Below are 25091 nucleotides of genomic sequence, written 5' to 3' on the forward strand. Positions count from 1 at the left end.
GGTCTGTGAAAACAAACAAAGACATTAGAAGAGATTCTATTTTTCTCATGATCTGGACCGTAAAAAAAAACGTACATGAAAATAGACCAATTGAAATGCATGTGTTCTAAAAACAGTTGTGTGATGGCTATTACAAAATCATATAGTCATAGGCCTCATTCACACATCCACTACACACGAGCAGCAACCCACTCTGGTATCCTGTCTGTGGATGATCCCCTAGTGAATGGAATCGCATTGCAACCACGAATATGCTGAGCCTGCGACAGTGATGGCACCCTAGGGGTTGCAAGATCACTCCATTAGGGAACTCCAGTTTTGGAGAACCCCTGGTTCTATTAGTGTTGTTCCTGCACAATAATATAAGTGCTTCTCCTATTATTAGATGGATCCTTCAAAAAAATTAGTAATTTATTTTTTCCTTTAATTCTTTTTATGATTTTGTATAATTATTTAATCCTCTGTAACAGTGGGATTTAGGTCTGTTCCTGTATGGTTAGCAGGGAAGTGATTCCCCACATGCCTAAAGAGGCAGCTTACTAGCCAGGAACACAGTTGGATGGAATTTATACCAGTTTTTTGGCATTTATGGTTGTAAATGTGGTGTATCTTTGATGCACAGCCATTTTTTGCACCAAAATATGCCACATGGTTCTGTGCTCCACTTACCACTTCTTTTTTTTTTTTTTTTTTTATAGAAGTGGATGTGGATGCCTTGGCCTGACAAATGTACTATTACTCACTCCAGAAAACTGGCATGAGTGACACCAGAGGTCTCTAGCCAGTCCTACTGGAGTAGATGATTAAAGCATATCTTCAATTATAAACGTCTTTTTATAAATGAATAGCGCAGGCTTTTAGGAGATACGTACTTTCTACATATTAGTCTATGAAGAGTGGAAGGCAATAGAAAAGACACTCAAATAATGTCTGCTTCTACATTCTGACATTCTGAACTCTTCTGCTAGATTGTAGATAAGTGACTACCAGTGCACAGAATGAGGCAATACATCAATTAACTAGCTGGCAGGAGAATTCTACTCCATTCCTCTCTTCTCCATAGAGCTCTATGTGTGAGGCTGAATAAAAAGACAGAATCGAATGTAAACTAGAAGCCATATTAAAGATAAGGAGCATAAGAACAGCTTAATATGTGGTGAAGGAAATAGATATCCTTAATTATATTATATTACAAAGTTTCTTGTATTCCCATGCACTATTCATTTATAAAAGTTGTTTAGTACTGGGGGGTATGGTTTAAGGCCGGCATAGCAAAGCTAGTCTTCCTTCATTGGATTTTTTTTTCAGTAGACCAGAGAAGATCCAGAGCAGCCGTCCACCATAATACCTGAGAGCTGGTGCTCATGAGGAGGACAGTGAAGTGCTGTGAATCACTGTCTTCTTCTGGTACATCTGACGTCAGGAGGTTTAACCACAAATAGACAATACAATAAACACACATCCTACTATCTGACTTGTATATTCAAATATAAGTCAATGGTGAATTGAGTTGTATGTTGAAAGAATGCTAGAAGTAACCAATCTTCCTAAAAGCCCCATCAATAATTAATGAAAAAGCTTTTAATGGCAAGTCTCATTACCATACTGGTACTTGATGTCTATAGGTCTACACTGTTATTGTAGCCTAATTTGCAGGAAACAGTAAAAGATAAGGCAAACTGATGCCAATGCTAATTCGTGGCTGTGGCCTCAGTGCTACTCTTGGTTTCTACTACACCTATGTTATTTGGTACCTGTTCATTATCATTGTCACCAGTACCCAGCATATTAATCCAGCCCTGTAGATTGATAAATTAGGGTCACCTGAGTCAAACATTGCCTTCCCCTTGTGAATCGCTGCCTCTGTTGCCAATATAGTTTCGTCAATATGCAAATTTGGTAAGCACCCCCTGATCTGTGCCTCTGCCCCTCCCTCCTTTTTTTGATTGACAAGGCCAGGCAGTGTATACTAAATCCTGCCTGGCCCTGAGTTTTGTCACACTCACAGCTACTTATATTCTCAACCAGGTCAATGTCACATGTACTGAGCATGCAGTGAGAATATGAGCAGCATCAAGTGTGACAGAACAGGGAAAGGAGAGATTGGGTAAACACTACCTGGCCCTGTCAATCAAAAGAATGAGGTAGGTGTAGAGGGTAGCACAGAGCAATGAGAAGCTTACCTCTGTGGAGCAATGGGAACTCCCTTGTTGCTCCCAAAAGCTCATTTGCATATTGACAAAAAACAAAAAAAACATATAATATATTGTCAATGGAGGCACCAGTTCACAAGGGGAAAACACCATTTGTATCAGGTGAACATAACCTATCTATATGTGGTGACAAGTTGATTTTCTGCAAACTGATGATAGACACCTTGTTAAATTTTTCTTAGCAAATCTGCCCTGTTATTTCTCTTCTGCAGCCTAATCTTTTTATTTTTTGATTCTTCTTTTAAGTAAAACATCAATTTGGGCGATCTGTCTTAACCTCTTCACTCAAGATCATGTACATGTATGAGATTTGGCATAAAGGGATTTATGCAGAAGGCTCAGGAGCTGGGCTCTGCATACATGATGGATGTTTGCTGTATATTACAGTCAGCACTTGCCAATAACAGCTGCAGTTGCTGCACACTGTAGATACCGCAGTTGGGTTTAACCACAGCATCTACAGTGTGCAGGCTCCATGGGTGCCACCATCTTTTCCTGATCGCCACCCTCCATCATTGGAGGGCAACAATCGGTAACCATGACAGTTCACACGATCGGCAGACTAACATGTTGAATTTCTCACCAGCTGGAAGTCACTTTTATGTGTCTTTGAGAATCTGGATGTAACACTCTGATAGAATAACATAGAAACCAGGAACTTCTGGCTGGTGTGTGACTCAGCAGGTTAACCTATCAATCTCATGACCATGTTTAAAAAGTTATGGAACAAGTCCGCTACAGGCTCTTGCTAATGGACATCCCGTGGTGTATTCACCCACATCAAAAACCAGCTGCTATACCCAAAATTGTGGTTGAACCTGCAGAAATAATTGACATGTTCCTAGTACAAGACTTTTCTGCGTTGTGTGGATGAGGATTGTATAGAGACACTTAAACTAAAGTAACCTCTTTACAGTCTTTGATGTCTTTCTTTACATGTGTATTATATTAGAAATATCACCACCTTTGATCTTCACCATTTGTAGGAGAACTTGTGGCTGGACAGCGTTTCTTTGATAATCAAGGATTCCTTTGAAGGAGAATTGATGATTATTGATAACCTCTCCGGCTCCGTTTTCCATCACTACTCCTCACCAGCAGTGTGCGAAAAGTGCAACCACGATAAACAGGAGGTAAATCTCTATAATATGCTATGTTACTGAACACAACGCAGCCTACACACCACCAATATGTAGTTTATTAAGTTGCATATATATATATATATATATATATATATATATATATATATATATATATATATATATTCATGTATAAATAAAACATTACAACATCATATGCAGTGAAAAATTGTAAGTATATATTCACCTACGTCACTATATTCAATACCATTGTACATTATGTGTGTTTGCAGATACATTGCTTTGCTTATCATGTCCTGATCCAGAATTACAGTATGTGCTATAACCCAGAACTGCAGTCACATTTCTGTAGACTTCAGGGTGAAAATCTATAATCCTGTCTATAATCCTGTCTATGACTTACCCCTCGTTCACATCTGCGTTGGTATTCCGTTCAGGGGAGTCCACATGGGAACCCCCCAAATGGAATACCAAACGCAATTACAAGCGATGTGCAGTAAAAGCACACGGATCTCATAGACTATAATGGGGTCCGTGTGCTTACTGCGCGCTGCCCGCACAAATCATGCGGCGTGGAAAGTAGATTGTGAAGTACTTTCATGTCCGTATGATCCATGTAGAGATCTGACAGCAAGCACACGGACCCCATTATAGTCTATGGGGATCTGTGTGCTTTTACTGCACATCGCTTGCAATTGTGTTTGGTATTCTGTTTGGGGGGTCCCCATGCGGAGTTCCCTGGACGGAATGCCAATGCAGATGTGAACAAGGGGTTAGACCTCTTGTACATGACCATAGTGGTTTTTACTGTAGCAAATATTGATCCGCAATCCACAACAAACAAGTCTGCATGTCATCTGTAATCACAGATCCGCAAAGACTAAAATGATTCCCGACACTGGTCTGTTCCGCAAATGTGGCCAAAAATGTTTCATTACTTATAGTCCTTGAATACAGCAAAGACACATGGCTGTCACATTGTGGTCATATTCATGGGCCCATAGAAATGAATGGGGCCTCCTGCATGCAGATCAAACGGATTGCATGCACAGAGCCTGACCTAGTCATTTGTATGCTGGGGAGTGTAGTCCTTACATCAGGCACAGGATAGTAATTCCAGAATATTATGGATCATCTTCGCTTTTAGGGGTTGGCTGATAAAAAGCTGGCAGGCAATGAAGACCAGGGGAATAGTAAATGTAACTCCTTATTAGTATAAGTTAGGGATTCAAGATATTTACATTGTTGCTAATTTCTTTATATTAGATTGCACTACGTTCCGCACTGTATGTCCGTTAAATAGATGACCAACCATGTAACATATGGACAGGCTGGGTCAGCCAGAGCAAGGGTTATGCTTTCTAAGGGTCCATTCACACGGAGTAACGTGCCACAAAATCACGGCAGCAAAATAACGCCGCGTATACGATCCAGGCTCCCATTGAAATCAATGGGAGCTTTTACGTCACGCAAAGTCTCACATGCCGTATACGTGCCACATCACGCAGCACGTTACTCCGTGTGAATGGACCCTAAGAGGCTCTCTGCCCCGTCAAATAGAAGGAGGTCTCAAGAGGGGTCCTCCTATATAACATTCATAGTTAACCCCTTTCATGAAGATATGTTACGAAGATAAACACTTCCACACTATATACTGTAGCATAGTATAAACCTACAAATAATGAGGGCATAAGAAATATTGTATGATATCATCCAAATGTATTCATAAAGATCAATGAGTGCGATAGAAGGGTTAGATGGATAGAAATACACAAGTTACACATATAAAAAAAAAAAAAAAAAACAGACCAGTAATAACTGAACATAATAGTTACATAGTACATGAGGTTGGATGATGACATCAGTCCATCAAGTTAAACCTATAACCCTACAATCCCCTACAGTGTTGATTCAGAGGAAGGCAAAAAATCCCATGGGACATTGTCTACTACAAAAAGAAAAAAAACACAAGACCAGTCACAGTTTGGAAAAGTTTTTGAAATTTGTTTTTAAAGCCTAAACCAGAAGTGGATCCAGTAGAGAGAGGCTTTATACAGATAAATGTGCCCTCTGTGCGACATACGTCTGACAATCTGCCATCTTTATGTCATACATACAAATGCTATCACCTGACATACATTTGCTTGGTTATCTGCATTTTCCAAATATCACTTTCCACTGTTCCCCGGAATGGCAGTTCCCAATAAGAATAGTTTAAACGTCTTCTTTCATTTATATCTTTTTGTAGATTGGACATACAATGGCGTGAATCAGTTATGCTCATAGGAATCGACGGAGTTGTACTTTATGTTGGATTTATGTAAAACAGAGCAGGATTGTTGAGGATGTAAAGGGACTATAGCCCAGCAGCTTTTGGCCACACCAATCTTAGTGCCTAGCCCTTTCCACCATTTTACCTACAAGTCTCTATCAATCTTTTACCTGGCATTACTCACCCATATTTGATCTAGCCCTGATATAACTACTTTGCGTCTGCCACCAAAAAGTTGTAATCCAAAGCAAGTTTTGGAAAATAATTTGCACACCTCAGCAGTTTCATCAGCAGAGACATTTATATATAGCAGAGCAATCTAGCACTGCATAAAGTTAAAAAATACCAGAGAGGACTAGGGACACACTGTCACCTTTGCACTAGATCTTCTTCCACTCTGAACACACCATCTGTACACTACAGAGTATCAGGGTCAATGGAATGTGAATACACTGCTTGATTTTGGCCACCTCTAAGGGTCCTTGATTTTCCCTTTTTAAACCCTCTACAGGAGTATGGACTTTGCTGCTGGGAGACTGTGTATTCTGAGATAGTCCTAATGCTTTGGTAGCAGCTGGGTCACTAGGCAATGAGATTAAAATGGGGTCAAGCAAGAAAATGGTGTGTGATCTAGGCAGATAGGGTAGGTGACTATAGCATAGGAGTCAGTAACAAGCAAGTGGTCAGGGCAGACAGCAAGGGTTCAGTGGCCAGGAATAAGCTAAGGGTCAGGAACGAGTATCAAGCAGAACAGCAACAGCAGATGGGAAAGGGGCAGTATTAAAGTAAAGTGGCCAGGACAGGTTACACAATGGGCACACCTAAGCTGAATGTAATGTCCTAGAATGTTATTGCTCAGGTGCTGGACAAGGGGCTGAACACACTGATCATAGCAAAAGTTCAGCAGAGATGAAAAACTGATGCATAGTGCAGAGAACTGGCGCATGCAACCTATGGATACCATCCTAGGAGAACTAGCATACTAGAGGACATTGAGGAGGAACAAGGTGCCAGGACACAGAGAATCTGGTGACCTAGTAGGTGCTCCAGTCAGGGTGGACAGGATGCTGGTGCCAGCAAATATCTGGCATTACACTCAGCAAATTAAATATACTTAATAAAATCCCTGCACCACAGCCCTGAAATATCTATCATTTCAGGCAGAGATATTTTTATTTCCTATCTTGCTATGGGCTGTAGTGTTAGTGAATCGAATGTTTTACATGCATTTTAGAAGCCAATTAGGGATAATATGTTCCACTGCAATTTGTATAGGTAAGATAATGTCAGTCTTTGCACAACTCTTTACGGATTTGTGCCAGCAAAGTAGCATTCTAGATATTTCTGTGCATCAAAATTAGAAGAATCAGAAATACTGAGCAAAAAAAAACTACTCAGTAAAAACGGATATATCTGCTTATAGAAAGTGCATGCTGGAATACTGGGTTTTTTATACCGAGACATACAGAGCAAGGTCAAACCCATACTTACCTGAATTGACATTTTTATGGCAAGTGACTTAATGATGCTATTTTCTTTATTACTCTGCCCAGATTTTCACATTTTCTGTCGAAATCATGTCTCTTATCAGCTCATGGATCATTTACATATATTTCACTGGAGCCCTGCACAGTCTTCTCATCTCCATTTATAGGCTGCATTTACCACCCTCATATATGCTGAAAACACAGCAACAGTAAAACCTTGTTTAAGAGAAGCAGTTTTGAGAATATTTATTGAAATGAAGCTTGCTCTTATGTAATTGTAGAATTGAAAATGCTCCATTTAGGCCTGGGTATTTGTTCTTCTTATCACATGGGGACAATAGACTTCAAAGGGGGCAGTACTCTGTGTCCGGTTTAAAAAAACGGTTTCGCTGTGTTGAACATAAAACACTCACCGGCGCTCATGGCCGGACTCGGCATGACGGAAACCTGAGAATGGAGTGCCGAACGCTGGTGTGAACCCAGCGTCATTTGCTATAACAATACTGGCCCACATTTACTGTGCCAGGTACAACACTTCCATATGTAATTCCCTGATATTATCTAAAGTGGATCTGTCATCCCTTTCTAACAAAACCGATTTAGTACATAATTGGATTCCCTTGAAATAACCGTTCAGGAATATCTTTTCTTAGATCTGTGCATTGTCCTGTTTTTCTGTTATTCCTCCTAGATATTTATAACCACATAGACAACTGGGTGTTACCAGTTAGAGAGCGTGTCCTCACAGTCTCTGACACTATCCAACCAGTCCTGGCATGTATATGGACGCACCTCTTGGCCAAAGAGGATGGTAACACCCAGTGACTAATTCATTCCTTACATTCTAGATGGAGTAACAGGGGAACAGAGTTATAAGAAGGGGGGGGGGGTGTTCAGAATAAATGCTTCATGCTGAATGCAAGGATTTGCTATATACTTCTGCCCTGAAGTATACTTATCCAATACCCATAGGATAGAGAGTAAATAGCTGATCACTGGAGGTCTGACTGCTGAGACACCACCAATCCGGAGCACTAGAGATTTCTAAAGTACAACACTCCGTTCTCTCTAGCCCTTCCATTCAATTGAAAACTGACCTGTTCTCAGAATAGAGGATATATATGCTTTTTGGCATAACCCCTTTGAAGGACCATCCACACACACACAAAGAAAAGAGATCACTAAGAGAAATCCACATGAGAAATAAACCCTCAGTTGTCTAGATGAAGCCTTCCTACAGGCATATACTAAGCATATCTATATATACAAAGAAAATGGATATCTTTGCTCCACAGAGCTTACAATCTCCACCAATGCACAATACAATCTAAAGGTTTACTAAATTCCCATGCATCTAAATAAGCCATTTTACACACTACAGGCGACTGAAGCGTGCATTTTTTTTTTGGTTCGGTTTTCTGTAAACAAGTGTCATTTAGGCTGCTCAGTTTTTGACAAGTAAATGGAGACAGATATTCACCCAGGGATCATTGATCTGTGTCAAAAGACTCCACTGCAGTATATAATGGAGTCTGAGCAAAGTAGCTGACAGAAGAGAAATGCGCTCTACTTTTCCTAACTTACGTCACAGTTCTTCTATAAACTGTAAATCTGGGTTCAGAAATTGCAGATCTGGTTCTTTTTGACCATTGTGTAAACTGCATGATAATACATTTATGACAGGGTTGTAAAAACACAATGACCCACGCCACTCACTTTTAAGACCTCTTATGGTTGTTAATCCAGTGTTGCTTATGGGTAGATGCGATTTGCAAATATTTGCAAGGATTGTCCGTCTATTTCATTTCAGAAGGCTATTATTATACTCCATGGATCTCTTCAGACCCCAGATCCCACATACACCTTCCTTCAACTCCCCTTTCTCCCCAAGTTCCCACACCACTTCTAGCACTCCTATTCTGACCTCCAAAGTGATGTCATAGGCCCTGGGGGACCTCTGAGGCCTGTGATTGGGTCTCAGCAGTCACATGGGGTGCAGCAAGGTTATAAAGATTTAATGCAAGTGTCATGATGGTGGCACACCCCATGTGACTGTGGAGATTCAAGACCCCATGTGACTGTTGCGATCGAATTACAGGCCTCAGCAGTTCCCTGATGTCAAATAAGAGGCCAGAAGTGGACCCCGAGGAAGTGCTGGAACAGGGAGGTAGCCCAGGATAGGTGAAGGAAGGTAAGTATAAAGCTAGGTTCACATCTGTGCCAGTGTGTTTTATACATCTACACCGGCGGACCCCAGACCTCACCAGGAGAGCATTGGATGCAGCAAAGAGGCCCAAAGAGGTAACCGAAGGTGAGTTTGATTGTTTTTTATTTTTTACACATCCCCTGGAGCTCCACCTATGATACTGTTGGGTCTGAAGAGACCCCACAGTATAATAATGTCATTTTTCACTTTGACATAACTTTGGCTGTGTTTGCCATAGAGAGTTAGGGCTAGTTCACACGGGGGCAAGGAGTCGGATTTTGACAGCGGATTTTGCCTCAAAATCTGCCTCAATACAATGGTGGTCTATGGAGGCCGCCAGGCTTCTTTTTCCGCTAGCCGTATGTTGCTGCTAGCAGAAAAATAAGCGAGCTGCCCTTTCTTCAGGCGGACTCGAGCTGTGGCTTCCACCTGGTGGCAGCAACCTCCAGAGTCAGCCCATTCATTTGACCAGACACCGGAGGGGGAATCCACGACCGCGACGGTCGTGGCAGGCGGGTTTTGGCTCTCCGCGTCACTCTCGGTGCCAAAATCCGCCCCACCGCCCCCCGTGTGAACGAGCCCTTATAAATTGGATAGGGTGCCTAGGAGCCCTATGAGTATCTTCATCATGTTTGAAGACAATTTAAGGCGTGGCTCATTCCAAACTTGTTCAACCCAAAACAAATCAGGTGCCCGATCTGCCGAACGCAAACATGAAATGAACCTTCAAGGTTTGCCCATCTCTAATATTTTTAATAAGTGCTGTTCCATTGATACCAGTGCAGTTGGAAATTTTTCTCTAGCCCCCACCATTCCTAAGCAATAAGTACTAATAGTTTTGGTGCCTGATATGCTACTTATGCTCTGTACTGTTAGAAGGCTGGTATCAGGCAGGAGCAGGAAAGGGGTCATGATTCAGAACTCCAAGCAAAGGTAGGTAGAGACTGTTAGAGTCTAGAATCACACCCTGTGCTTGCTCCTGCCCTCCGGACAGTACAGAACCCAAATAGCATATGAGGTACCAAAACTAATAGTAGTTACTGCTTACTGTGCCAGGATCAGTTCAACAGGGCCTATTAAATGATACAAAGAGTTAGACTTGATTGAGGTGGTGTATAGATGTAGCTGAGTTATCCTGAACTTCCGCAATATGTTAACCTGCTGCAATGTGATATATTATCACTCAAGACAACACAAAACAATGAAATGTCACTTTAAAAATATTTGCAGTTAATTTCTTTGGTTTGTCGTGTCTTCTGTGATAAGATATCAGACTGCGACAGTTTAACTAATTGTAGAAGTTCGACTTAATTCTGCTTTATGGAGGTCTGGTATACAGATATAGAGACAGTATATTCTTCACAATAGGCTGCCCTGATGGCCAATTCAACTTTTTGGTGCAAACAGTAAGCAGATGACTGAACTGGTTTTTCGACATCTAGTGGACGTCCCTGTGTAAAGTCCATCTGTCTTCAAATTGGTGCACTTTATAGCAATGTCTGATTTTTTTTCTTCTAGTTTTCATAGAACAGCAGATTATATTCATTCCTACTAAAACACGGATATTGAAAAGATCCATCTGTGCACTTAGCCAGAGTAAAAAAATCTGCAAAAATGTTTGTAAACCATGGCAACCTCAGACCTGATCTGTATTACAGAAAAGCAACATGCTATAGTTAGAGTGAACTACAATATCCTTTATAAGATTACAGAAAACATCGCGTTTCTAGGTCTCTTTCATAAAACAGCCAAATCGCATGAACAATAATCAGTGAGAATAAACAATCAGCTCTCGGCAGAGAAGGAAAGCTGGGTGAGGCCTGGGTCACACTTTGTAGATTTCTTGCAATCTATTTATGACTTTTGTGATTTTTTTTTAGTTCAGGCCTCAATATACACTTAGTTACCAGGGGTTTTCTGCCAGCAGCCACACTGTAGTATTTGGCAACTTTAAGGCTAAAGCCCCACACTGCAGAAACACAGCTTTTTTTGTTGCAGATTTTGTTGCAGTTTTTTGATCCAAAGCCAAGATTGGATAGAGCAGAAAGTAGAAGTACTATATATATATATATATATATATATATATATATATATATATATATATACAGAATATCTCCCATTCCTCTTGTAGCCATTCTTGGCTTTGGCTCAAAAAGCAGCAACAAAAAAAACTGTGTTTCCCCCAATGTGGGGTCTTAGCCTAAAACTGATAATATGCAGATTAAGTCCAGCTCTCAGACTGCCCCTGGACCTTCCCTATGTATCACCAGTGCCAAACCCTAAATTGTATATAGGCAACGCAAGGGACAGATGTAAAGTTTTCTATTGTATACTTCAGTCTGACAGTTTTGGGTTTTTTTAAACTCGTTTTATTGAGAAAGTATATAACAAATTACAATACAAGAAAAAAACAAGACATAAGAGATGGCAAAGGGTACACAATCCAAAGCAACCTTGGACCAACAAATCTTGTCAAACAGAACAAGAGCCAAAAACCATGCTGCAAAGTCCATATTAGTAATTGAAGGCTTGCAAAAATCATCCAGTAGAAAGTCCAAATCCAGAAAGTCGAGAGAGGTATCAATCTCCATCCAACCTGCAGAGGACGAGAGTAGAAAACAAGAGAGACAACAGAAAAACATGCACAGGAACATACACATTACTCCAAATGCAGTATAAGCATAGACCAGAGTCACCCCTTGAACATCTAAGGAACAAGTGCATTCAGGGCACAGCGAAAAGAATGGTCAGTATACAGGGTCAAGGGAGAGTCGCACCATGGGCTCCAAACCTTACAAAATTTTTGAGGGCAGCCCTTGCCTTTATATACCACTTTATTATACGGTACAATGGAGTTCACCAGCTTACACCATATGGGGAGGGAGGGGGTTCTGGGAGACATCCATCGTAGGGCAATCGCCTTCCTGGCTAAGAAAAGCTATTTCCCGGTCTACCAGTTTTGAAGGGAATGTGTCATCAAAAAATAATTTTTTGTAATCCAATTTTTAAATTATTTGTAATATATTTTTTTAAAAATTCCATGCTACCATGTCAGAATCTGGCTAAAAAATACCCACATCCCATTGAAATCATTTCCTCTCGTGGAAAAAAAAACAACAACATGTCCTTTGTTCTGATTCAGCCGTGGACGCCCGCCTTGCGACACTCCCTCCCAACTAGGACCTTTCATTTGGGCTTAATTTGGAGTTGAATGCGGCGACTGGATGCCAGCGCATTGTATGTACTGCACCAGTATCCAGTCGTGGCTAGCCTCCACCTCAAAATCCGGTCCAAAAAACTCCTGTGTGAACCCAGCCTAAGCATTACAATAAAAACCTCACACCTCTACAGCACATAACACCCATCATTGCATTCACTACCGACAATAGATGATGTCACAGCTTATCTATTCCCTCCCTTGTGGCATCTAAAATCAGAAAATAAAAGCAGGTTAGAAAAAATTATATATATATATATATATATATATATACTGTATATATATATATATATATATATATATATATATATATATATATATATCACTATTTGGATTTAAAGAGGAACTTTCACCTCATGCGGCACATGTAGTGTAATATACCGCTAGAAAGCCGACAGTACGCTGAATTCAGCGCACTATTGGCTTTCCCGTTTTGTGCCCCAGGTGAAGAGCTATCAGTGCTGGTACTGTAGCTCTTCACTGACAGAAAGGGGCCCGCCTTTTTTTTTTTTTTTTTTCATGTGGATTGTGAGCCCCACATAGAGCTCACAATGTACATTTTTTCCCTATGAGTATGACTTTGGAATATGGGATGGAAATTCATGCAAACACGGGGAGAACATACAAACTCCTTGCAGATGGTTTTTGCCCTTGGCAGGTTTCGAACCAAGGACTCTAGCGCTGCAAGGCTGCAGCGCTAACCACTGAGACCCATGTGGCCCCAGAAGGGTGCCCTTCTTCACAGTAATGTCTATTGTGCTGTAATGTGAAAGGGGAAGCGTTCCTTACCACCCAGCCATGAAGCTGAGTAGTAAGGAATGCCCCCCCAGTACTTGTCTATGGATGAGTACTTTCAGGAGGAGTGGAGGAGGCGTTCCTCCCCGCTCTCACAGTACAGCGCTATAGGCACTACTGTGAGGAAGGGTGTTCCTGACTGACTGTCAGAAATGCCCTTCTGACAGTGAAGACCTACGGTACCGGCACCAATAGCTCTTCACCCGGAGCACAGAACGGGAAAGCCGATGGTGCGCTTTCTAGCAGTATATAAAACCACATGTGCCCCAGGAAGTGAAAGGTCCTCTTTAATAAATAAATAAATAAAATTGGTTTTGAACGTATCCTGCTTGGTGTTTGAGTAAAGTACAGTATATCACAATTTATCCGGAATAGAGATAGTAGTCACTTTAAACAGCTGTTTATCTGGAGCCCCAAATCCTGGCTTTCAAATAAAACCAAGATTATGTCTTTATCCCACCTATATTTTGTTATATCACTGGTTAAAGCAAAGTTGCATATACTTGCAGCTTCACTTTAACCAATATGCAGGAGAACATGACAGAGTACATGGCGCGAAGGATCGATATCGATTTTATTAACCTGCCTCTGTCATTGTAGATAAACTCAGGGGAGAGAGTACCAGGACTTTTCTTCATGATATCACTCCACATTATCAATCAGAAAGCATGCTTGCCATCTAATCCCTTATGCTGTGGCCAATGCTTTTTACATAAAAAAAAGTAAAAATAAACCTTTTTCCCATTTTCTTAATGAAAACCCCCCCACAAAATTGGTATCACCACATCTATAACAACCTAAAATAAAATTAGAACGTTATTTATTCTACCATAAACATTAAAATTCAGATACAATTCAAAACTTGCAATAACAAAAGTGACAATTTCAGGCGTTTTTTTATTTTCAAAAGGCAATTTTAACGTTACTATTAGGAGTTAAAGGGGTTTTCTCGGCTTAATAATTAATGATGGACATCAATTTAATATCTGTGGCGCTACAATATCTGGGCCCTAAAATGGAGCTGTTAACAGGCCACGTGTCCAATGAAAGCAATGTCATTTGATCTTTGAAGCAGAAGGAGTGCTCAGGAAGGGACACTGTTGCTTCAAACATTGTCTCTGCAGGGGTACTGGGTGTTGATTGATGACCTATTCTAAGAATAGATTGTCAACTAATAAGTCCAGGAATAATGGATATAAAGACAGTAGTGAAATTAGCCTACCATTGTATTCAGACAGCCGCGTGTGTGTGTTGGATTTACCGTCCTGAACATCACGTTGGGACGGTGACTCCTAGAATTACCGTTATCTATGATGCTAGGAGACCCTGCCTCCCAGCGGACATAAAGTCTTGTGGCATATCATCGATAACTATAATACTAAGAGTCTTGTAAATAATGAACCGTCACTCGGCGGTTAGGCAGGTGCCCGGAAATGGCTTCTCACAGCCATCATAATGCAGTAAACAAAAATTTCCGGCACTCTATGAATGTGCTTCCAAAGTGAATTTTATTCCGACAAATAATAATCCCACTCACCCACCAGGATTCCCTATCCATTCTATTTGGCTTCCTATTTCTTCCTACCGACGTACTGAGGAAGGTCTTTCAGACCGAAACGTTTATTTGTCGGAATAAAATTCACTTTGGAAGCACATTCATAGAGTGCCAGAAATTTTTGTTTACTATAATACTAAGAGTACCTCTCCTGGCAGGATGTTCAGGCCAGTAATTCCAGCCTACACCCAGATTGGCTTTCACGGGTGAAAGTGGGGTCACAGTAACTCCAATTCTGATGTGCTCTGCAATGAGGTATAAGCTTCATATTTTCCTAAAATGGTGATGTCCATGTATGATGATAACCAAAAATATATGTCAAAGAAAAGTTTCCTTCTAAGATTACATGGTTACAATTACTCAGATCAATACTGTGAACAGGTCTTTTTATAGTAACAATACACAATATAAATGGCATAAGATGAAAATTTAGAAAATTATGAGAACTGCCATTTAGAAATATGTTGCTTGTTCTTTATATACAGACTATATACCGTGTGTGTCCTAGGGTTGAGCGATTGGGATTGGAAATGTTCGAATTCCAATTGGCGATCGAGTAAATTTCACGATCGTGATCAAGATCACGATCAAGATCACGATCTTTTCGTGATCTTGATCTTTTCCGGAGGGATCGAGGTCGGAGGTTATTTCCCACAATGCTTGGCTACTGGCCAATCATTGTGGGAAAAGCTATAGTATCAGATGAGCGAGTGCTATTCGAAACTCCCGTTTCGAATAGCATGCACCCATAGGAATTAATGGAAGTGGCCTGCATGCTTAACCACCTGTGTGCCGGCTGCGTCCATTCATTCCTATGGATTCACCGCAGCCTGCCACTCTTCTTCTTCGTCCCTGCTTTATTGTATACTCAGCTCTGCTACATCTGAGATGTAGCAGAGCTGAGTATACGACACAGCAGGGAGGAATTGACAATTCCTCCTTGCTGTGCCATATACTCGGTTCTGCTACATCTCAGATGTAGCAGAGCTGAGTATACGGTAAAACAGGGATGAAGCAGAAGAGTAGCAGGCTGCGGTAAATCACTCTGTGCTGCGCTGCTGTGAGGACAATGAGATACTTGCCATATAATAAGCCATGGCTGAAGTTCACGAGTAGATAGATACTACTGTACATTGACTTGTCTATCTACTGTTCTAGTTCATCCCTGCTTTACCATATACTCAGCTCTGCTACATCTGAGATGTAGCAGAGCTGAGTATACAGTAAAGCAGGGATGAAGCAGAAGAGTAGATAGACAAGTCAATGTACAGTTATGGAGATGTAGCAGAGTCCAGTATATGGCACAGCGGGGAGGAAACAGAAGAGTAGATAGTATCTATATACTCGCGAACTTCGGTCAACATACCTGCACAGATCCGCTGCCTCTGCCACTTCCCGTTCTTCTCGCTCCTCTTCTCTCTCATTGACATGTCTTCAGAGCGCCCTGTGCGCCCCCGCCTCCCTAGACTAGTGTTAGAGATGCTGGGGGAAGGTGGGGCTTGTGGCTTAGGAGAATGTGGGCAGGTACACACTCTCCTAAGCCACAACAAGCCCTGCCTACTCCCCTCATCTCTAACACTAGCCTAGGGAGGTGGGGGCATTCATGGTGCTCTGAAGGCATGTCAATGAGAGAAGAACAGACTGAGAAGAATGGGGAGCGACAGCGGATCTGTGCAGGTAAGCGGACACCAGAGGGGCTAAGTAGCTGGGGGATTTTTTTTAATCACTACACAATTTTTGGACTCCATGCTGTGTAGTGAATAGGATCGTTTTTAAAATCCGATATTCGATTATTTAAAAAAAATCCCATTGACTTGCATTGGGATCAGAATTGGGATCGGGATCAGGTTCGAATAGAAAATGATCAGAAATCGGATTTTAAAAACGAGATCCTGAAATTTCAAGATCGGCTCAACTCTCGTGTGTCCTTTAACTTTTCTCTTAGTTAGACGAGTCTACATATATGAGCCATAAGATGATAAGCCTTTCTAGACAATATTGTTTTGCAACATTTTGTTACAATAGGATATCCTGTATGTGTGTGTATGCAGCTACCAAGTGATTCTGTTGTGAATTGCAGCCTTCCATGTTGGCATATTGAGATATTGTATTGAATTAGTTTCATGAGAAATTGAAGTCCTTTATCAAAATCGGGATAAGTTAAAGGTGGATAAATCTATATATACTGATAACATATAGTGTTACTAACAAAGTGGCACTTAGCAGAATGTTTCTGAATGACGTGACACTATACATTAAGCATTATGCTATACAGAAATGTAAAATCGCAACAGAACACAATACTGACATTGAAGTCACTATAATTTCCAAGGCAGAAAAAAGTCACATGCTTCCTTGCAACCATTGGGCAACCTTCCAACCATATTGGAACTTGTACAGCAGTCACACTTTGGCATGACATTTGTTACTTATAAGGAGTAACAGAAGTCTCATGTGATTGACTTTTATGTGACTCAAGTCTACATGTAGACCAAGCCTAAATGTCAAGCAGAAGGTTTCCCATCAAATTTTAATTATTAAAAACCTAATTAAGAACTTAGTGCAGATTGTGTAATCTTACTATAACCTTAATGAACCCCACTGATTCTAACTCACGAATATGTGTAGCAGCATTTGGAAGACAAGAAATTGGATACATTAAGGAAAAGATAGTAATGTCAATGATGACCTTAACTATGTAGCAAAAGTTCCCATCAAATTTTTTTTTCTGACATCAAAAAACGGTCAGTTACAAAATCGGACATGTTCTAGATTTATCGTTTTGACAGACACAAGAACCCAATAGAAATCCATAAGTTAGTTTTTAATAAACATAAAAACGGATGCTCAAGTTAAACTCGATTAAACACGGATAAGTGGATTGGATCAAATAAAGATCAAAGAAATTCACCTGTTTTATTAAATATGAATGCAAAAATGGATGACACTTTAAAACGGACAAGCGGACACAGAACAGATGCAAAATGGCAGGTTAAAAACGGACCGATTCATTCATTTTTCATGGCTGAGAAATGGATACCGTCGTGTGAATATAGCATTACTCTTGGCCAAAGGAACTTGCTGGTGTATGGCCAGCATAGGGTCTTAGGCTGTATATACTGTTCTTACTATATGCTGGGCTTCTAGGTGTCAACTTAGATATATTTCTATCAATATAGATATAGTGTAAGTGCAGGGGCTAGAACTGTGACATGTCGATAGAAAGTGCACATATTATTAGCTACAACCTGGATGTATGGATTTAGCAGGCAAAGCTGTTAAAATTGTAATTTGCCACATTTAGCAATGTCGCCGTGCAATGTAATACCACTGACTTGATTAATGATGTCCATTGGAAAGACACCACAACAACGTGGAAAGTGTCGGCATAATCGCCAATTAACGTTCTAGCAATGTGTATTGATTAGTCCAGCTCTTCATTACTAAACATTGTAAGCCACTGCGCTCTCCTGGAGATGAAGAGTCCTGCGGGTACTAGAATGGGTTTATCTACAAACAACACTGCTGGCTTACGTGCATTGCTTATGAGTTGTATTGACTTTGTGCACTGCGGGATTAGCATATTGGATTAGCATAAAATACCTGCTCTCCCGTAGACAAAACAGTCAGGGGTGATTTAACTAAAGCTTCTGGAAGCTTAATTCTCTAATCAGAGATTGTATGCTAAGCAGGACTCAACAAGTAAAATGTTTCAACCAGGCAACTCACAAATCCGTATCACTAATAATGGTTTTGCTTAGGTCCAGCTGGCAGAAATGGAGGCCTTTTCTTTAACCTCTGACAAGTCCTCTTCAGTATTGACTGATGATCTCAGTTCAGAAGAACAAGGTGTCACAAGTCAGTTAAAGGAGATGAAGGTAAAAGCATATCTTGTATGTAAATGACTTCTAGGATTTTAATTTTTTTTCCCTTACCCACGTAGATTATCTTGGTTAGACCCATTAGCATCATCTAGATAACCGCTCATTGTGTGTCTTCATTGTGTGGCTTCATGACATTACCATATTGGATGTTCTTAGGATGGTGGACCATTATTGTATAATGCATAATTTTTAACACTTTATTTTTATTACATCTTGTATATTTCATAATGTTATTTGACAGCTTTATATTTTGCTTTTGCTCCATACTGTATGTTAAACCATTCACCCTTCTTGGCATGAAAAATCCTGGGACAATGCTCCATATAGACTTTAGGCTTCATGCAGACAAACATGTGCATGGTCAGTGTGCTAGCCCTTTTTTTTAACATATAGCACACTGATTCATTATTTTCTTATGGTCCCTTACACACACCCATGTATTGGGTCCACATAAGGGGATTTGAGCCATGGGAGTTAAACTTAGGACAGGTTCTATTCTTGTCCATTTTGTGATCTGAGCTCAACACATTAAATTATTGGGTTCATGAAGGATATCAATGGCACACAGATCTCATCCATGGGCCATCGGCGCTATTTTGCCACAGACTTATAGATGCACAAGCTTGTGTGCATGCAGCCTTAGTTTGATCGAAAGTTGATCTGGACATATACCGAATACTGTAGTACCAAACTAAAAAATGTTGAAAAAAAGTAACGTGTAGGAAACTATTCCCAAGACAACTGACTGTATTACATGGATTGTACCTGAGACAGTATGCCGATATCACACATAGCCTCCAAATCAAGTTACTCCCTATCAAGGGAACTGCTGGAGATATGTGATTGCTCGACTGCATCGATTTCCAGTGGTGCCATTGAAATGAATAGAGTGGTGGCAGATGTTTCCGACCATCTGTTCCATTTAAACTGGGGGGCAAAACACACCAGTTCTCATGATCGGTAAGTTACCCCTTATCCTGTGTATAGGAAGTAGCTGGATGTCCCCAGACAACCTCTTTACATTTGTCACCAATGAAATACTCTTGGAGGGGAAATATTACATCTATAGAGCCCTATGTGTTTGTACAATTTAGCTTTCCTGCCTTATCTAGACCCCAAATTCAACTGTCATCTGTTGTTATATCCCCTGCCTTCTAAAGTAGACTCTTTACCCTACCTAATCTATACAGCAAAGCTGAAAAGTGAAGTGCAGAAAGAGGAAAGGTTAGAATATTATATTCATATTTTTAATACTACAGCTAATTGTATATTAATAATTGAAACAATAAACAAAGCATATTTAAAAATATTAACACATTATATTAATATGTTCCCTAAAAAGAAGACATTTGAGACATTATCTAATTATATTTGCATTACTGTATTCCTGTGTATAGATGGGCGAATTCCAGGTTTGCTCCGAATATTCCAAATTGTTTGATTTTTCACAAAGACCCAAGAGTACAATAGATGGAGGCCAAGGGATGATGACAAAAATAAAAAGTCTCCTCACGGCGTCTGGCACTCTTCTGTAATGTCATCGGTCCAGGTTCATTGATGAGGCCTGTGAGCCTCAGCTGTGACCTGGGCACGCTAAGCATCAAAATATCATGACACTTGGTGTGCCTATGTGAACCCATGTGGTCCAATCACAGGCCTCAGCCATAACCTCCGTTTGATGATGTCATAGAAGGATGCCATGAGGAGGCCCAAAAGAGGTAACAGAAGCTGAGTATGTATTTATTTATGTATTTTATTTTTTACACCTCCCTTGGGCCTCCATGTATTATACTGTGGGGTCTGAAGAGACTCCACAGTATAATAATATCCCCTTTCAGTTTGTTGTAATTTCGGCTGAGTTTGCCTTAGAGTGCTAGAAATTGGATCGATAGGTTCCTATGAGCCCTACGAGTATTCTACACTATGTTTAAAGCCCATTTAAGGTGTGGTTCATACTGAATTTGTACCAAAATGAACTTGGGATCGGAGTCGCTGAACCCGAACTCAGAACAAATCTTGAGAAATTTGCCCATCTCTATTCATGTGTAAGGTACAGTGTACTACCTGATGTGCACATTGGCATACTGTACTGATGGTATATGGGTTATATAATAGTAACAGGATACCCTCAAAATGTCCTCAGAAAATGTCTAAAATGATGTGAAAATGACATAGGCCCTAATTTTTTGTTCTTGAGGCAGATGGGGCAACTTTTTCTTCATTTTACATATCATTCTTGTTTTTCTCTAATAATTTATTGCATACCCATTGTTAAGACTTCATTATTATCTTTATCATGACATAGTCATGACATGCACACAGGGCCTGAATATAGTTTTCCTTACATCTATATCCTTAAAAATGTATACATTATTTGGAAATTATATTTTTAGAATATGCCAAATACCTGACATGAATTATGTACTATCATGAGCTGAGTTGGTGACATTGGGAGAGGATTTCCACTGTAACACACATCTAGCATTGTGCTTTAACGGATGTTTAACACCTTAAATTCCATTATCCATAGTGACTGTGGCATCTGAATACTCTCTTTGTGTTTGTTCTCCCATCGGCAGACCCATGATGAGAAAACCGGGTGCTGATGAACTTTTATGGTGACTGGGGCCTACAGTATTGAAGGATCCCATGTCACCATCATAAGTTATCCCATAAGACTCTCACTTTGTACAGTCTAGTAAATTGCAATATAGAAGTATTACAATGTGATGTACTAGCAGTTGTACCCACTGGGACTAAGTACAAATGACAAAAAGTGAAATTAGATTCTGTAACCTATTACAAATAAAAACATCATAAAAGACCATTTTCCATTATTTTTGTAACAGAAATAATATTCATAAAATCAAGTCATATTTTATATTGGCCCACACTATAAAAATAGAACAGTATTTATCCCGCAAAGTGAACACCATAAACAATAAAAGTAAGGAACAGAATGTCTGATTTTTTTGTCATGTTGCCTCCAAAAAAAAAAAATCAAAAAGGCACATATAGTCCATGGTAATGGTATGAACAGAAACGTAAAGCTCATCCCGCCAAAAACAAGCCCTGACATGGCTTTGATGATGGGAAAATAAAATAAAGTTATGTTTCTCAGACAATAAAACAAATTATTTTTGGTAAAAAAAAAATAACTTTTTTCCCCTTCCTACTACAAAAGACTTAATAAAATTCAATCATTAATGAGGTTGTCCAAGTAATTTTATTTTATTTTAAATATGCCAAGGGAGGTGAAAAAAAATTAAAAAATCATACTCACCTGTCTCCGGTGCTACAGTGTCCGCCCACTGGGGTTCGGTTCTTCTGCTCCGGCATCTTCTCACAGGATTCTTCCTGAGTTTCGCTGAAGTCGCTGATTGTCACAGAGACTCGTGTTGTCACAGGTAGTGATATTGTTTGCCCCTTGCTGAGGCTGTTGGGACTTCCGTCACATGTCAACACTGGACTGAGAAGACTGGACTGCGTTGGGAGGAACTGGAGCATCGGGAGTAGGATTTTTTTTATTTTTTTTGCCTCCTCCAGTCTATTTAAATAATAAATTTTATGTCCATTTTTGCCTGGAAATTAAATTTAATGTTGATGAGGTTGGAACAAGCCTAGAAACCCAAGGCACACAGCAAGCCCAGCCTGGTCCCAAAATAGGTAAAAATCTGTTCCTAGATAGCTCTTTTAGACCATGCAGCGAATATCTACAAGAAAACACTGCGGAAAAGACCACAGTAGAAACGCATTGCATTTCTTTCCGCAGCATTTTTCATAGAAAGTCTACAGAGTTTTCGTCTGCAGACTTTCTGTCTTTATTATACCTGTACGGAAAAGCCAGTGTTTTTGTAGGTATAATTCACATACTGCAATTTCTCATCCATTTTTCAGGTAATGTAAAATTCAGTTTTTTGCCGCAGCATTTTGGCCGTGGCCAAAACGCTGCCTTTACAGAACGGCCAGATTTTCTAAAAACAACATGATTTTCTGACAAAATATATCAAAGTGATATTGTAACTATCCTAGTCATGTCTATGTGTAACCACCCAGTGGTGGGGAGGGTGAATTGCTGCCTTTCAAAGCTTTTCTTACCATATCGTGATATTGCATTGAATTACTTTCAAGACAAATTAGAATTTTTAACCAAAAATCAGTTAAGTGTGGACGTATAGTCATGACTTTTAAAATGTTACAATAGAAAAAAAGTTATGCTTCTCTAAATATCAAACTAGATCATGTTCTTAAGACTACGCACAGTTTATATTTTTTTTAGTATTGTACATGTAGGTTTTCAAGCTGTGCAATGTATAGGTCAGCAATTGTGTAATTTCTAGGACTGAAGGTGGAAGCTGCCATAACTGTATACACTATTATCTATCTATCTATCTATCTATCTATCTATCTATCTATCTATCATCTATCTATCTATCTATCTATCTATCTATCTATCTATCTATCTCATATTTTTGGTTTTAGGAAAGCCAGTCTATGGCAAGATTGGTACTGAATATGTGCATCTATCTATCTATCTATCTATCTATCTATCTATCTATCTATCTATCTATCTATCTAGTCCTTTTGGTTCAACATGACCGGATATCATTAAAACAAGTTAAAACTGTGTTCAGGGACTGAATTTTATTTATTTTATCTATTGGACTGTGTTCTAGCTATTTTGAACCTAAGCTTTCTGGTCTGGTTCTGACCCCACATGTTTAGAACCCATACCAAGCAAAGACTCGGTTAGTGCTGATGCATAACAATGAAGGGGGCAGACATTGCTATTACAATGAGTATATCTGCCAGTCCCTGCAGTATACATAATAGCAAGGAGAAGGCAAAGTAGGAAGGATTCAGGTGCCAGGTGCATGTTCATGGAGTTGGAGCCAGCCTAGAAACCCAAGACTCAGGACAGCCCGGAAAGCATTCCCCGGATGACCCCTTTTATCAGATTTTCTAAAAACAACATGGTTTTCTAACAAGTTATCACTGTAACTATCTTATTTGTGTCTATGTGTGACCACCCAGTGGGGAGGGTATATTGCTTCCTTTTCTTACCATGTTGTGTTATTGTGTTGTTATATTACTTTCAAGACAAATTCAAATCTTTAACCAAACTAAAGATCATTCCAGTGTGGACACATCCACTTCTTTCTCTCTTCATCTACCATCTGTCTAACTTATCTTGGGGAACACAAATAACTACAATCTGAAACTCCACATCTGTCATTCCCTGTATGGCAGACCATAATTAATGTACTGTAAGGTTAACACAGTTCATAATTATAGTAAAGGTCGTCTGATGTCACCTGAAGGTCATGGGTAATTCACCATTCCGGAAAAACAATCCTGCACATGTTATTATAAAGAAAATTGGCAATATGGATTTTTTCGCAGAAAAATATTACATTAGGGTAAGCGTCCTGCCGGGTCCGTGCTGGTTAAAGATTTAATGTTTGTTCTTTGAAATGTTAAATCATTTATCTTGGGGGATTATTATTGATAAAGCATTACTAGCTCAATACGTGTTTAAAACGTATTAGAACATGCAATGGTGGCGAATGTGTACATACATTTCATTCCGGCTGTAATTACATCATAATTACAGACCCATTTTAGTACTTAAATATACTTGTACTGATCAGTCTAGTTAATCTTGCCCCACTTTATATAATATCCTTAATCAGTAAACTCTGTGGAAATGTCTTATAATTTTAACATGAAAAAGCATTATCTCATAATTAAATTTGCATCAGTCGTATTCTTGAATACCCAGTGATCTGGGAATTAGCATTCAGCCCACTGAATTGTTCTATGCTGTAATTGTTCAATACAACTAAGAATAAATCCTTATCAGAGATCAAAAAGTTTCAATTTTTTTTTATCCTTTTTAATTTTAGTCTCTACTGAAAATAGTAATCTAGACTTTTTATATAACACAATTAACACACGCCAGGAATTACCTGCAAGCTGAGCAATATAAATTTATTGAGGGGGGTTTCAAAAATGTGGCTAAGAGTAGAATAAAAATTTGACTAATACTCGCACTCTCTCCAATGATCCCTATTGGTCCTGCAGTGAGCACGGTGCCTACATTATCACATGGATGCTGCAGCTAGCCACTTGCCTGCATGGCACATGGCTGATGAGACCAGTGATTGGCTGCAGTGGTCATGTGAATGATATACAGTGCTATGCTATTTTTTGCATAGCACAGCATTGCCTTATAAAAGATGCAAAGAACTGTATTCGGAGGAGGTGGCAAAAGGTTCACTTTAAGACACTGCACATAGCTTTTATAATCACTGCATTAACGAGTGGCTGTAATTAAAAAAGGTGTTGTACATACCTATTTA

The 25091-nt window shown here is 39.7% G+C and overlaps 1 protein-coding gene across 2 annotated transcripts in view; it reads left to right on the plus strand.

Moving 5' to 3' along the window:
• The window catches only part of CACNA1I (calcium voltage-gated channel subunit alpha1 I), a 269848-nt gene that overhangs the window by 232693 nt on the left and 12064 nt on the right, over window positions 1-25091 (plus strand). For both annotated transcript variants that reach the window (XM_075286787.1, XM_075286788.1), the window contains 2 exons: window positions 3200-3346; window positions 18607-18723. In XM_075286787.1, coding sequence (XP_075142888.1) covers window positions 3200-3346; window positions 18607-18723 — 264 coding nt within the window. The remainder of the gene's footprint in view (window positions 1-3199; window positions 3347-18606; window positions 18724-25091) is intronic.

This window comes from Leptodactylus fuscus, chromosome 9, assembly GCF_031893055.1.
Source record: "Leptodactylus fuscus isolate aLepFus1 chromosome 9, aLepFus1.hap2, whole genome shotgun sequence".
In the NCBI taxonomy this organism is placed as follows: Eukaryota; Metazoa; Chordata; class Amphibia; order Anura; family Leptodactylidae; genus Leptodactylus; species Leptodactylus fuscus.